We start from the raw sequence: 15,177 nt of genomic DNA, 5'->3' as shown, positions 1-15,177 counted from the left end.
CCAGTATTTGTTACTGCAGTAACGATCCCCACCCCACCATGCACTCCACGGCTTTCTGTGAGGCAGGGACATGGGCAGAGATGATCCTTTTTCATTAAGTCACTTCTCCGGAGGTGAGCTGAGACTCTGGGGAGCCCGTGTGGGTGACACTGCTTAGCTATGCTCAGAGAGAGCAGATTAGAAACCAAATTGTGCTGGAGAAGATGACAGAAGTGTACCTGTAATTAACCAAAAGACAGTGTTGGCCTTTGAACATTTCTAAATAATTATAGGTGTACAAACAGACTGAAAATGTGATCCCAAGCTTCAGTCTGAAGCAATCTTGATGTGCACTGGTACCCTGCTTTCCCTATAAGATCAGCTCCAATTGCAGTAACCTGCAGGGTAAGGAATCAGGCGAGGTTTCCTTGGGCAGCTTGGAGCCAGGTGTTACTGTGCCAACAGCCTCTGCATACTGCATAGAAATCCTTATTCCATTTTCGTGAAGGATTATCATTGTGTGAAATGAGAAGCTTAAGTCTCCATACAAGTAATTATTCCTCAGGTGGGAACCATTTGTGAATTGCCTTTTTAAGGGTTTTAGCAGAGATCTGATTAAGGAAGGATGAGGTTTCCTGAAAAATGTATTGGCTCTCTGCATCCAAATCCTTGTCTATCCCCAGCAAATCCAATGACATTTCTGCTGCCATTCCTCAGCCTCTTTTCATCAGTGGCTTCTGACATGTTGGAGGTGACTGTCTCACCTACTCATGTCACAGCCACCCCCTCTGAGGCAGTGATACTGAGCTCCAGTGAGGTCCCACAGCTCGATGAGCCAAAAACAAACCTCTCTCCCTTCCATCTTCCTACTCTGCTGCCAGTTCCCACACTATGCCTTAACAGTCCCTGCATGGCGTGCAGCCATTCTTGGGATGGGACAGCCAGGGGACAGCAGCCCACAGAGATCTCAGTGCTGGTGCGGAAGACATCAGTGAAAGTAAGGCAAGAGGCTGCAAGAGAGCCACTGTATGAGAATTAAACATTTCCAGGCCAGCTGTGTTGTGTGCGCCTGCAGGGCTGTGATTAATGGCAGCAGTGCCCCACTCAGCGCACAGGGGTTGGCTTGGCTGCAGGACCCAGAGCTGTGGCTGTTGGGATGACAAGGCGATACATCACACTGCAGAAATGTACTCTGTTCCCTAGAGTGGGGTAATTCTTCCGAAGCAGGAGGTCTGCGGGGAGATTTGACCTCCGAAGAAGCAATGCTCCCTGCAAATGGGCACATTTTTGGAGCTCCTGAGCTGGAAACGGGAGCTCATTGGCAGTAGTCAGACGAGTTGATGTCATCACACTGTGAAAAGATGAAACCAAGTACCAATTTAACAGCAGGGCTTCCTCCAGAGCATCACTCCCCATCAGGGCTGAGGCCACCCGCTGCAGGCCCACTGGGGTTGAAGATGCCCTCTCCTCTGTGAAGGATGACTCGTTATGGGGCTGCCACCAAACATCTCCTTCTGCAGCTGCTGCAGTGCCAGGTGAGTGGCAGCACTGAAACAGGCTGCAATTGGGTCAGCGGTGGTGTCCATTTTGGCAAAATGCACCAACTGTACCATGTACATTTCTGTGTATGTGGCCTTGGGAGATTAAGCACTGAACAAACACCGCAGTGCCCAAGAAATGTCAAAAGAGAGAGAGGGGGGGAGAGAGAGAAGAACATGCCTATGAAAACCTGGAATCTAGATGAAAAACACCTCATACTGGGAGATTTAGCCCATTCAAACTGTTTATCAAAAGGAGATTGCAAGGAAACCTGGTTACTATACAGAGTGGGCACTGCTGGCAACAAACAGCACTACTGCCTCTGGTGCTGCTCCTCTATCAGCCAACCCTCCTGGGCTTCAGTGGTGCTGTGAGAAGCCCAGTGCCAACCTGCATGGGAGCCTTGGTGACAGCAGCCCCAGAACAAGCCCTCAATGTGGCAGCATCTTTGTGGTGTGGCTCTGGTGTGGATGTGGCAGCGCCCAAATGTGATGTCCGGGCTTGGAACAGCTCACGGAGATCTGGGAGAAAGTGCTGCTGCCTGCAGCTCAGTCTAGGCTCCTTTCAGCAGCAACGTATCTATGGGTATTTGTTTTGTGAGAGCAGCTGCAACAGAGGGAATGGGAGTCATCCAGAAAATTGAGTGTTTGACAGCAGGGCCACCAGCTTTTCATTACTCCAAAAGCTGCTGTGTAGTTTTGGTGACAAGTAATCTGAACGGCAGCCATTCATCACCTTTACAAGCACTATCAGCCACAAACCTAAACATATCACCTGTCAGCATGGAAACCATGAGCTCAATCTGCCCATTCTGCAGACCCAGCGCTTTGCTAAGCAGGATCCCAATGCCAGCATCCCCTCAGCAGCACTGCTGGGAGCCCCCAGACCCCAGGCCAAAGAGCCATAGCTTGGTCGGAGCGAGGCTGAACCTCACAAGGGGACCCACAGTGCATGACATAGTGGAGAGGAGCAGGACCTCCCACTTGGGTTGGAGTGTCCCCAAAGCCAGCTTTGCTCAGGAGGCAGGGAGCATTGTGGCCCTCTGAGGAGCTGTCCCTGGTTGCACATCACCTTGGCACAAGTTGTCCGCCCCTCAGTGCGAGCTGTAATTAATTACAGTCCTTAGCAGCTCTGTGCCAATATGCCACTGTCACACTCTGGCCTTAAAACATTCTATTTAAGATCACATCAATCCTATCCCAAATTATTGTCCTTCTCTTATTTCAGGTAAGCGCACAGACTGTTCTAGCTCGTTTTGCTGGGCAATGTCATTTTCCTGTTCTATGAGTATCCAAACAAATAAAACCTCGAGGAACATTCTGTAATTAAGTATCACCTTTTATTTTGTTCATTTACACTTCTGGCACTGACAATTCTTTGAAGATATTTACTTTTATGTAAAGACCAAACGTCATTAAAGCAATCAGAACAGAAGTCAATTAAATAATTATACATCACTGAAGTTTCAGAAAATGTACAACACTTTCATACATTATAGGCTTGACTGGCTGCAAAAGGAAATGGCGCATGTTCGACATTGTTCGGATAACAAAATAACTTGGATGACCTGACAGTTAGTTTTGCCCAAACCTGTTTTGTACCAAATACCACACCATGCATCCTGATGGCACCATATGCATGTTATTATGGAAAGCTAAAGCAGTTATTTCTACCAATTTGGTCTCCAATAAAGTCTCAAATACCCTAAAGAGAATTCATGGCAGAAAGACCCGGGCGATGCTTTTGTAGGGTTGTGAGATTCCAGATGAAAGGCAGACACAAGACTTGTGCCAATTCCCGCTATGCCCCGGACCAGCAGGACACTGGAGCACATGAAGAAGGTCGCGAACAATCATCCCATCACTTTCATGGGCACCACTCAGATGCCCAACAGCGCTCAGACAGCGGGCTGGCACCAGGCAGGGTGGGGCACGAGCTGGGGCTGGCAGCCCAGCACCATGGAACCCTTGGGCTTCCCCCCAGCACCCAGCCCACCAGCTGAAGTTTCTCCTGCAGAAGCCACGACGACAGTCCTACATTCAGTCCTCTCCAAAGTCTGTGCAATGTTTAAGGCAGCGAGAGAAATTTGCCTTTATTTTAACACTTCCTGAACGGATGTTTCCTTTAGAAATACAGGGACGTTATTCATAATTAATCAGCGCTCCCCTTACTTGTGCAAATACAATGAAATGTCAAACCGAATTTTGAAAGATCGGAGTGCAACTGAAGCACACTTGAAGCTTTATCATTACACACACCGAGTCATTCAGCTGTAACACACCGTGTAGGAAAAACGCGAAGAAGTGGGGCTTGAGGTGAACTGTAGGTTCCCGAGGCCGGGTTCTGGTCCAGCTCCCAGTGTGCTGTAGTGAAGCTGACAGTGAGCCTCAAGGAGAGGCGCCGAGAGGTCTGAAACATGCTGCTGGGTCACACTGACAGCTCAGCCTGGCTAAAGGGAATGCTCATATACACAACTCTGGAACACCATTAACACCCATTTACAAAACACTACAGTGATGGTTATCGGCACATAAAAAACTCTCTATATGAAAACATACACAAAATAGATAAGAATTGCCTTTTTTTTTTTTTCAGACTTTTAAAATCTATAATATAGTTGCCTTTAAGGAGTTTTAACCCCTGATATCACTAACAACATTATTCTTTAACAATGTTCACCTAGGTTTTACTGTGCTGACGTTTTTAACACTGCCACAACCTAGACCACTTTGTGGACTACGCTTACTGTACTGTACACAAGGCGATGGAGATTGATAGAAAACCACCAAGAGTTTTGCACAAAAATGTGACTCGTTAAAATCCAGAGAACAATTGTGTCACTTGATAGGCAGCAGCTACATGTAAGCTGTAAATATTACCTGCAATAAAAACACATTTTGCCATAAAGCACATACTGTGGCATTATCTGCTTCTGGCCTGGTACACAAAGCTCTGTTTTCTTCCCAATGAGGAATGGGGTTTGGTTGGCTTGGCTCTCTCAGAAAAGAGTGCACAGATATCTGACTCGTTAAAGTGCTTTGCAGGACTTGCTACTCTGACTTAGCTCCTACTCTGTGCAATGAAGGCTCTGACCCGTCCCCGCTGAGTTTGGCCTGCAGAGCCTCTAAGGCAATCGCAAGGAGAACTTCAAGATGTCTGTGTTGGAGCAGCACTACACTGAGCAGTGGAGGGCGGGTGTGAGGCTGAGAAGCACGGGGCCTGCGCTGACCGACCCACAGTGTGTTTGCAAGGAGTGCCCAAAGGACAGGCCTCGCCCAGGGCCAGGAGCCCCGCAGCGAGCTTCAGTCAAAACTTCCTCCTATTTCCAGCTGAGGACAAACAGAGACTTCACAAAGGAAGAAAGCATTCATTTTGCTATCTCTATTGCCTTGTCCTCACCCCCATGATGAGGGGAAACACAGCCCCTGCCCTTAGCCTGCCCGTCCCACTGCCTTCTGCAGGACGCCACCTGCGCCGGGAACCTCCCTGGTCCCCTGTCCTTCTGCCCCACAGGAGAGAAGCCAACAGCTCCTGTCAGCTCCAATCCTATCCCTACTGAAACGTGACACATCTTTCGTTTCTTACCCCACACTGTCTGACAGGGCAGGCACTGAGACTCGCTGGTTGTCAATGTCTATGGCAGCAACCTAAGGCGTACGCATACAATGCAGCTTCAGCCCTCAAAAGGAGTCCCAGGGGCTTGCTTTGCTTTTGTTGGTTTGGTTTTCTTTTAAAACCAAGTTTGTTTCTCCCTTTAGAAAATGATTTTGAGCAACAAAGTGACAGTGGGAAGAAACAAGTTGCAAATTACTTCACCCCCAACAACACTGTAAGAATTTGAGTATGGTTAATAAACCTCCATAGGTGAATTAAGGTGAATTAAAATATGAAAGGTTAAAAACTCATCAGGAATTGTTCCTTTTATTCTTGCTCGTAGGCCCATACCCGTAAAGAATCTGAGCTGCTGAAATATTTCAAACTGTTGTGTGTGATCAGTGTGTGAGCCACGCACAGCTCTACCAGCAATGCTCCTCATGCACAGAATACCTGAATGAAGGTGCAGTCCCTGCAAAGGAACTCTTACCCACCTCCTGCAGAAAGCTGTCTGTAGAATGACATTGTGCTTAGGTGTACTACTTTGCTACTTCATAAATTAACGTTCTGTCATAAGAAATGACTCAACTGCAATTGTATTTGTATTCTTCTGTCTGGAATGTCACTAGCACTACCCTCAGCAAAAATTCTTAAAACTTAAAGTATGCACAAATATAAAAATCTTTGCAAAATAGAAACATTTGTTTAATCATCTTCATACATTATAAATGTTCACAGATTCTAAAAATAAAACCCTAATTGTGTAAGATTAATTTCAAGTATTTGATCTCACTTTTAAGATACATGATGCTTGGTAGTAGGTCTGGGGTTTATAAGGTGTGGAATGTTTCTTTTGTGAAAAGCAACCCTAAGAGGAAGACTAAAACCCAACTCTGTGGGTAGAAAAGGGAAAGCAAAGAAAAAGGAAAAGCAAAGAAGCCAGTATATTTTGCATCCTCATAAGAAGTAGTGACAATAAACAAGATGCTTGTGATTCAATCACTTTGCCTCAAAAAAAGGGCCCAGGATGTAGAACTTCAGAAAACTGTTCTAAGAGAGACTGAATTGTATTGTGGGAAATAACCTAGTGCTGCACACAACTGAATGCCACTTCTGAGAACGTCCATGAAACAACGCTGGCAAAGAGAGATTGTCTTCTGCTGCTAAAAAGTCCCAGCACTGCCTGCAAGAAAAAAAAGAGGCTGATCTTGTGATGACAGTTTTCATAGGGACTTCACTTTGGTTATGCCACCAAAGTGCTGCTGTTTCCTCTACCTGTGGACATGGAGGTAAGTGCTGGAACTGGGAGCACAAACCGCTTCCATCAAGGGACCTTGGGCTCACGCTTCTGGGGATCAGAGCCATAAGTCCTCGTCCTGAAAATCCAGGAAATACCCCTCAGAGGAAACCAATTCACCCTGAACTTCATCTGTGAGAAGTGTCCCTTTCTCTCATTTCAGGTACTGCACCTTTGGCGAGGCTTTGAAGCGGCAGCAGCCCAACGGATGGTCTGAAACTGATGCATTCAGATAAGGGGCCGGAGAGCCGGTCCTTTCCAGCTGCCGGTGCTTACAAGCCTGGGAATATTGTGTGCTTACACAGAAGGAAGGAGGGTGGAGGATTGGGATGCAGCCCTGTCGCTGCCCGTCAGAGGTTCGAGGTCAGTCTGCTCTTTGCAGTAACTCACCGCTCCCTCTGTTTGCTATGCTTTTTCCTTTTATTCCCAGTCAAGTTACAGAAGGATGCTCTAAAATATTTTCTTTCCAAAAATATTTCTTTGATTTATGAAGTGAAAAAGAAAATAACCTAAAATACATCCTATCACTGAATTTCAATAATTAGAGAGTAAGAAACCTCTCCTGTATAAGATCAGACAGCATAGCATCATACTTCATGATTACAACGAAAACTCCACATATTATCCAACAAAAATAATTTAGTAATAAATGTCCACTATCATTTTGACATTTCTCTCACACTCAAAATATTTTTCAATCCAAAAAGAGCCCACAAAGTGTATCGATAAAAGGTAGTGAATCCAACAACTTCTTTAATCCTTACACAATGAAAAATAAATGTATTTTTACCAAGCAAATGGGAAGCAGCCTACAGGCAGAGGAGGTTTTCCACATTCATGAAGCAAAGGTTTCAGAGATAAGAATTTGAATTTTTTATGCTTTCAAACTCATACCTCTGAAGAATTAAAGCCGTGGAAGGAAACAGGGCAAGGAAAAAAAAATAACATTACACTTTTATGTAGCTGCCTAAAATTCAATTTGCCAAGGCAAGCAATCACGGCAGGTGAATAAAATGCCATTAATATTTTCATTACCACACTAAAGGCAGCCAACTTGATTTTTGTGCCTGACGGTTTCTTGACAATTTTGCAATGCTTCAGTAAGGCAGTTAATATGAGATGTAGGCTTCTGCCCATCACTAATATTTTTCTTTCAATCCAGAAAGACACGGGTTGACTAAAGGCATTTGAAGGAAAAATTTGCTAGGATTCACTCACTCTGCAATAGGAAGATAAACTGAAGGCAATTTGATTATTCATTAGCAAAAGGCACAGGAGGAATGACCACTGTGCATTTAGCAGCAGAAAACCTCTCCCTTCCTTTTATTTCTTCCAGCTCATGATATTTTGTGTTCAAAACTAGGCACAAACACAAATGTACACATGCTGAAAAGGAGAAAAAAAATCATTAGTTTCCAACTGACTGTAGCCTCTCTGTTGTCTGTAGCAATGGACACCACCAGCTCATTGGTGCATGCAGCCATGTCCTGGGTTCTGTTTCCTGCTCTCAGAATGTTGTTTTGGCAGTGGATCTCACAAACACGAACTGCTGTCTGCAGTGTGTCCTTAAAGAGCAGCAACCACAACACAACGTGGGACAACAGACTCGTGCCACCCTAATGAGGCACCACGTAGGTGACCGTGGCTCTCTACAGGTATCTCAAATGAACACAAATGAAATTCCATTGGGATGAATTTGGACAGCGTTCCCTCTGACAGACACAGGAGATATTTGTAGCTTTTACAATCAGTTAATCCTTTCAAATGGCCACCATTGCAGCAGCAACCTTTGTTGTGTGGCATACAAGTGCTGTCTGATAGACTGCTAAGAGATGGGGATCCGACTGTTGTCAGCTGCTTTCTGTCTAGCTACAACATTACTTCAACTTCTGTCAGCATTGAAGATAAGGACAACCACTGACCACCTAGGATAGCCTTCTACATTCATCTGGCACAGTACATCATGCAAAATTCCTCAGCATGGTGTAGGATTGCAAACATCTGGTTAATTCATATAATTGTGGAATTCAATCACTTTTGGAAGCCATTGCTTTTAGTTATCAAGAAAACACGAGCATATTGAATTTCCTCCCAAACGGAGCCATTTTGAACATGAAGGCATTTTTAACTAGACAGCAGAAAGGAGAACCAGACCAGAAGCAGGGCAGTGAGGTCACCAGAGAGCTGCTTTTCCCCCAGAAGGCTTTTACATGATTAAATACATTAGCAGCTGAAAATTATTCCACATCAGAAGCATCATTGTCAGAAAGATGGTAATTACTTCCCTTCACCCGAATATACTCAATATACCTCCCTTCATCAGAATCTGACATACCACATGTACATAGCCTGCTTTCAAACAAAGATTCAATTTCCTCTAGTTTTTTCCCTTTAGTCTCAGGAAGGCAGCCATAGATGAAAAGGAGTCCCAGGCCAGCAAACCCTGCGTACAGAAAGAAGGCTCCTGCAATACAAAAGAACACACACAGTCAGTGATAGAGCATCCCACCCCTCTGGGAAAGGCAGAAGCAGAGGCTTCAGATAGCAAAGCGATGCACAAAGGACTGCGAGGGCTGGAGTTGCATCTATAACACCACCAGCTGCTTGGCTGGGGTGTAGAAGAGCACTGCCTTACTATGTCACTGTACTCATTTAACAAAAGCAGTTTTGTCCATCCTTTTTTGGCAAGTCGTTTTGCTTAAATAAGTTAAAATAAGTTAAATAAGTTAAAATAAGCAGCAATTAAATTACTGCATAGCCAATAAAAAAAAAAAGTTGACAGGAAGAGTGAGAAGTTTCTTAGTTATTCTTAACATCACAGGAATCACTAAGACTGCTTCCCAAAAATGAGAAACTTCAGCAAAAAAGAAACAGCCATGATTAAAATAATGCCTGAGACTCTTACATCCAATTATCACTTACCAAAGACAATTGGCACTGAGAAAGATCTCATCACCCCTCATACATTTGCCCCCCTCAATAACGGGGAGCAAAGAAGGCACCAACAGCTCAACATTTACCTGCCATTTGTTTCAAGACCGATGCCTGAAAAGAACAACAGCAGCAGCTGAAAGGCTCTGCACCAATAATGATGTGAAGGTCACAAGATCTTAATGCAGTGTACAGGACTTGTAGTGGAGGGGTAGAGCAGTACGCTGACCAGCTCTCCACAGGCTCCAGCAGACAGGACTCAATAATCGACAGCTGGGAGCAGATCAGTAACGTCTTCAGCTGTACGGAGTTTTGGCAAAGACAACTGATAATGGTCTTGGATGCCATTACAAAATAAAAAATTGCGGATGCTGTCTTTCTAAGTGAAATATTTTACCACGCCAAAAGGTAATTTTTTCAGCTTCCTTGTTTTATGCAACTTTCTAAAAAGAAAGAAGCATTTCTTATGGAAGCAGGACCAAAACTGCAGGCAGGTCATATCAGGTCCCTGGTCTTAATGGAACACAGTTAGGTGAGAACACTGCATTCACAGTTGCAATTTCACAGCCAAACCAACTGAGATCTAGAATCTAACCAGCAGAAAATCAATGCTAGCAGTGTGTCCTTGGACACATACTGTTCCTTACCATAGTAGGTCAGATATTCAGCTGTATGCAGGAAGGTCAGTGACACCAGCACGTTGAAAACCCAGTTGACTCCAGATGAACACGCATTTCCTGTACTTCTAGCCCACAGAGGATAGATTTCAGAATTCACGGTCCAGGGCATGGGACCCATCCCTAAAATTAAAAACAAATCAATCTCAGTTTAATGACTGCATTGAAGAGCAAGTTTAACGTGTAGCCTCACCATTTATTATTTCACCTTTAAAATTTGTTAAACTTCAATGTGAAAACAAACATTAGCTTACCAGGAGCAAAGAAAACCAAGTATAAAATAAGGCCCAGAAGTGCTGTCCAGGAGTATGGGGTGGGGCAGAAATTATATGCCCAAAACAAATCTTCTTTTTTGAATATGGTTTCATTCGAACACCTGAAAAAAAAAAAAAAACAATAAAATCTAGTATTAAACAATTTTCAGGGAAATGGACGACATATCAAAATTATCATGGCATGCAGCTTCTTAGGGAAAGCAGACAAATGTGAAATTAAGAGAGAAAAGCCCCACCCTGTTTTATCCTTTAAGGCAAATCCTACATTTGGAAACGTGCTTTTTCCTGAGCCTTACAGATAACACTGTGTGTGGCCTTAGGAAGAGCACCCTGCAGCACATTCCTGAATTTAAGCACTTGGCTTGTATCTGCTCCTTCAAATGAATTGTCTTTATCAGGCCAGCAGTCACACTAAAGCCAATGAGAACACTAACACAGATATCACACAGTGCAACAAGAGGTGCAGCAGCAGGAATTTGAGCTGAAAATGAAAGGATTTAGGTCAAATGGAAGTTAGTCCTTAAGTCACTGATGAGCTGTTTGCAGCACACCTTGGGTGTAATGGATAAAGGCTGTGCAGTGTGCTACAGCAACATGAAGTTGTAAGAAAAAGAGAAACAGACTTCCTTTTCTCTGCAGTGAAATAATTAGGAAGGTCACGGTATTTCAAACTAAAAAATAAAAAGCAGAATCAGACCAGAGGTAACAGAGCCTGAGCTGATATAAAAGAAAAATTGATTTTATTCCCAGGACTATGTAGAAATTGCATATTTCTAGGAATAGGCAAAAAATCATGTATTTGAGTGCCAACAACATAAAGTATTTTAAAGGAATTCTGACAACTTCATCTTTTTGTTACATATTTTATTTTTGGAAATTAGCATTTGTTTAAAGGAACAACAAGCCATTGCTGTAACTAGAGAAACTTTTCAGCTGCAATCACAGCAATTGCTACAGCTGAAAAATTGTGTACTTCTGGAAGAGTAGACTTAGGCAGAGAACAGCCTTTCATATGCAAACCATGTTATTTCCTTGAAGAGAAGAAGTCACAGAATACTGAACATCTGTCTGGACTACGATTTCCAGATTAGCTGAGCACTTATGTGAAGGACAGGACCCTCCCGTACGTGGAAAAACTAGAACAAACTCTGCACTGGGTGATAAATCAACATATTGATATTGCAACAAATAGCAAGACAGAGGAGCAAAGACCACCACTGCTGCAGCCAGCTTCCTAAGGAAAATTTCAAGCACAACTTTCTCCTCTAAGTTTTCCATTAAGAAGCGATCAGCCAGCTCTGAACTGAAGAGGAACACTGGTGAGCACCAGGGTGCCCAATGGCTGATTCTGGGGCAGAAACAGTCCTGATGTTGGCAAGAATGTAGCAACAAAACAATTTCTAAAGCAAGACATCACCATGAAGTCCCAAACCCAGTTTAGGGACAGTCAAATTCACTTAAACAGAGGGGTTAATCCAAGAAATCTTGGAAAAACGTGTGTGAAACCACAGCCAAACCTTTTCAGTGGCAGTGCTGGCTTGCACCTACCTCATATGGCACACATAGATTCAGGTTTGGGGTGATCAATTCGACAAGGAGGACAGAGTTCAGCTGAACAGCCCCCTGACAGATACGTCCCTCAAGCCTGAGATGCTGGCAGCTGCCAAATCTGGTATTTTTGCCTTCTCTCAGAGAGAAGTCCTACAGCCAGCATTACCTTCTTTTTTTATCTTGCTTCTCAGTACTGCCCAGGTTCCTTCTTATGGCACTTTGCTCTTTCACGGCTCAGCTCAGTGTCTCTTTTATGTCATGACAGCCAGGCAGGGATCATTCCCCATCAGCATCCATCTGACATTCTCACGCTGATCTCTCACCACATATGGGTCACATCAGCTCCCAGATACATCTCAGGTACAGAAGGCTGAATTTGTGCCGGAGAACAATCCTTGTGTTTAAACCAGCAGTTCCTTACATGTTAAGGAAATGCTGTTTGCAAGACTGATTACTTAATACCTGGAGATGACATTGCTACCTCGCATTCCACCTCAATAGCTGCCTGCTTCAGATCAGCATCACTGTGAAATCATGGCATTGCTCAGTGCCACACATTTGTACAACTGCACATTTGCTTCTTTGCTACTACTCTCATTTCATTCGCAGGTGTTTGGTAATAAATACAAACTGATTAGCGTACTAAAATGCCCTGATGCTGAAAATGGTTTCTCCAGTCAGGCCAGCCAGCTTGGCAGCTCCTCGAAGAGAAGCCTCATACAGCGATGTGCTTGGTTAATTACCTCACATACACCTCTATCAGCCAACCTGCCAATTCACAGCCACAGCTATGGGGAGGATGTGTCCCCCACCACCTTTCCCTACACACTATCTACGTGGGAAAGCCATGCATCTCTGAAGCCTCCTATTGCAGAAGCTGCTGACTATGCCCTCCTCTCTGACAGTAACTAAGAGGAAATCTGGTGTGAGAAAGCAGATTCAGTACATCGAAACAGGAAAAAACTGCACAGGAAACATAGATTTAACAGAAACCTTGCAATAATAAGCTTCTGTGTTTTACTTATCCTTCAGGAGTAAAACAGGATGGCACACAGAATATAAGCAAAGACATCTGCATTTGTTGGAGTCCTGTATTTGCTGAGTATGTACACAATAACACCCCAATGAGGGCACGTCCAGGGGTGCACTCAGGTGCTGTCACTGTGCTAATTCTCCTGCTGCACTCCATTTCTACGAGAGCTGCTATTGTGTTAAAGAATATATTAGTAATTTCTGTATAAGATAATGCCAGATACAATTCTGAATTTGGTCTGGGATGAAAGACCAAATAGGAATCTACAACGGAAGACAGACAAGCAGCTACTGATCTCTTCACTAGCTAAAAAGCACAGAGAAGCTTGCATGTAAACCACTCACAAGTGAAATTATGCAGTCACGTACCACTGCAAATAAATAACAACGTGCTGGGTCATTGGCACCTTAGTATAAATGGTGAAGACAGACCACATTCTTCCCTCTGAAATTACTGCCAAAGTGAAAGCACGATAGTATTACTTTGCAAATCTTTACCACTCATTATGTTTTCCCCAGACATTTTGTTATAATCAACGGAAACCAAACCTTCTGGCAATTGATGTGAACAATTCTATGGATTGGGAATAAATCAGAACAGCAGCAGATTTCTACGTTATGTGCATTATGTATTTGGTTTCAAAGAGCCCATCCTTGATCAGATTTAGCCTGTAGTTCAGAAGATGTAAAGTTTTGCTCCCCGCCTTCTAAATTACCTTCATACGGTGCATTAAAAGGTGAGAAAGAAGGGCTGCTGCAGGTGGTCCAAGATACAATTCTTAATAACAAGAGGATAAAACAAGATAAGACCACTTCCTTGATAATCAGTCTAAATTATCCTAATAGTTGAGCCAATTTGGTTGTAGGATAATTTTCAACACAGAATGTCTTAAATGCTACGTAGCAAAGGCCATGTTAGCACAGCACAAGAAAGCTGATTTTCCTCTCAAATTTCTGTTAATTTTTACATTGCTGCACAGTGAGGAATTTGTGGCTCTAAATATATGGCTTTGTAAGAACTGAATGCTTCATTTTGAAAAGTCCTTGTATTTTTAACATGAAAGCTGCTAGCTTCTCATTGTCTCTTAAGCCCTTCATAAGCATCTTAAATGGATTTAGATTAAAAAAAATTCTAAAAGGTCAAAATTCAAATCTAATGAGATTATGGAAATAAATTACTGCTAAAGAAAATCGAGTGTTATCATTTGTGTTCTTAAAAAGCTCGTTAGAGCAGCCTCATTTCCAAAGTATGCATCCTGCTCTGAGATAAATGTCAGCATTGGGTTCGGATGGTACAGAATTCAGATCTAATTTTGAGTTGCACTAATCCACCATTTCTTTGTTCTAACAAGAGGAAAACTGCTTAAGGACTGTTGTTATGTCAGACTTCTGAGTCTGGGTTATCAAGACAGTGATAACTGACAATTTATCAACTTAGTTTCTGGTGTAACACCAGTTCACGGGATTTGAAATATCTCCATTAAAGTGATTTTTAAAACTCTCCTTGTGTAAAGTGCTGGCTTTCATATCACACCCATCAAACTGAGCAATATACAGTTATCCTGAGCTTATTGACTCAGCTTCCCACTGGGCACGGCAAGGACAGAGCAGCCAACAGACCTCACTAAGAGTAGCTGCTGCCTGCAAGAGGAACATTTCTGTGGGAGATGCTTGGGAACAACTAAAATTATTTACCCACAAGCAGTTACTGGTCTGTGGAAGAGTTCACTCCTTAACATTTGCTTTAGTTGTCACAGCTTCTCTGTTTCCATTGAAGATTGCTGTTTGTTCAAACAGACCCCGAACTGTCTTAACATTACTTACAGGAGAGACCTTAGTAAGTTATCAGCCTAATTGTGCTGGTCAGCCTAATCGCGTTGGTCAGACATGTAATTAAGGACAACGTTGGAAACTGCCTCTATGCTGCTTAGTGGGTGAAGCTGAGCTGAGGCTGATCCAAACAATGCCCAAAATTAAGCTGTGCTGGCACCAGAGGCAGAGGAATTCAAAGCTACAGGTTCATTCACCCAGCCTCTACCATCTGCCAAATGCAAAAAAAAAGATTTCCTTAGCAAAATCCATTGAACTGCAAGATATAGTTTCACTATAAATCAGTATATCCTGGTTTAAAGAGAAATTTCTACTCCTTTCAGCACCTGTTTTTATTTTTATATGTAGATATACATACGGCAAGATGCTATCTGAAGTCTCGACATGTAACTCATTCCTTGCAGCAAACAGCAGATTAACTACACAATGAGCAGTATCTGAAGCCATACTGAAACTTCTCAAGGTTCCCTAG

At 43.3% G+C, this 15,177-nt stretch overlaps 1 protein-coding gene across 2 annotated transcripts in view; it reads right to left on the bottom strand.

Moving 5' to 3' along the window:
* Positions 1–2,835: 2,835 nt before the first annotated feature.
* The window catches only part of SLC2A13 (solute carrier family 2 member 13), a 139,805-nt gene continuing 127,463 nt past the window's right edge, over positions 2,836–15,177 (bottom strand). Inside the window, exons 8-11 of one of the 2 annotated variants that reach the window (XM_085217476.1) lie at positions 10,272–10,393; positions 9,988–10,140; positions 8,745–8,873; positions 2,836–6,295 (exon numbers count right to left, since the gene is read on the bottom strand). In XM_085217476.1, coding sequence (XP_085073602.1) covers positions 6,276–6,295; positions 8,745–8,873; positions 9,988–10,140; positions 10,272–10,393 — 424 coding nt within the window. In that variant the 3' untranslated portion in view covers positions 2,836–6,275. Of the gene's footprint in view, positions 8,874–9,987; positions 10,141–10,271; positions 10,394–15,177 lie in introns of both variants that reach the window. The other variant, XM_085217471.1, reaches the window with a different exon arrangement.

The sequence above is a fragment of the Meleagris gallopavo genome, chromosome 1 (genome assembly GCF_905368555.1).
Source record: "Meleagris gallopavo chromosome 1, MGAL_WU_HG_1.1, whole genome shotgun sequence".
NCBI classification, from domain to species: Eukaryota; Metazoa; Chordata; class Aves; order Galliformes; family Phasianidae; genus Meleagris; species Meleagris gallopavo.
The sequence above is the reverse complement of the archived record's forward strand: the minus strand, read 5'-3'. Positions and strand labels throughout refer to the sequence as shown.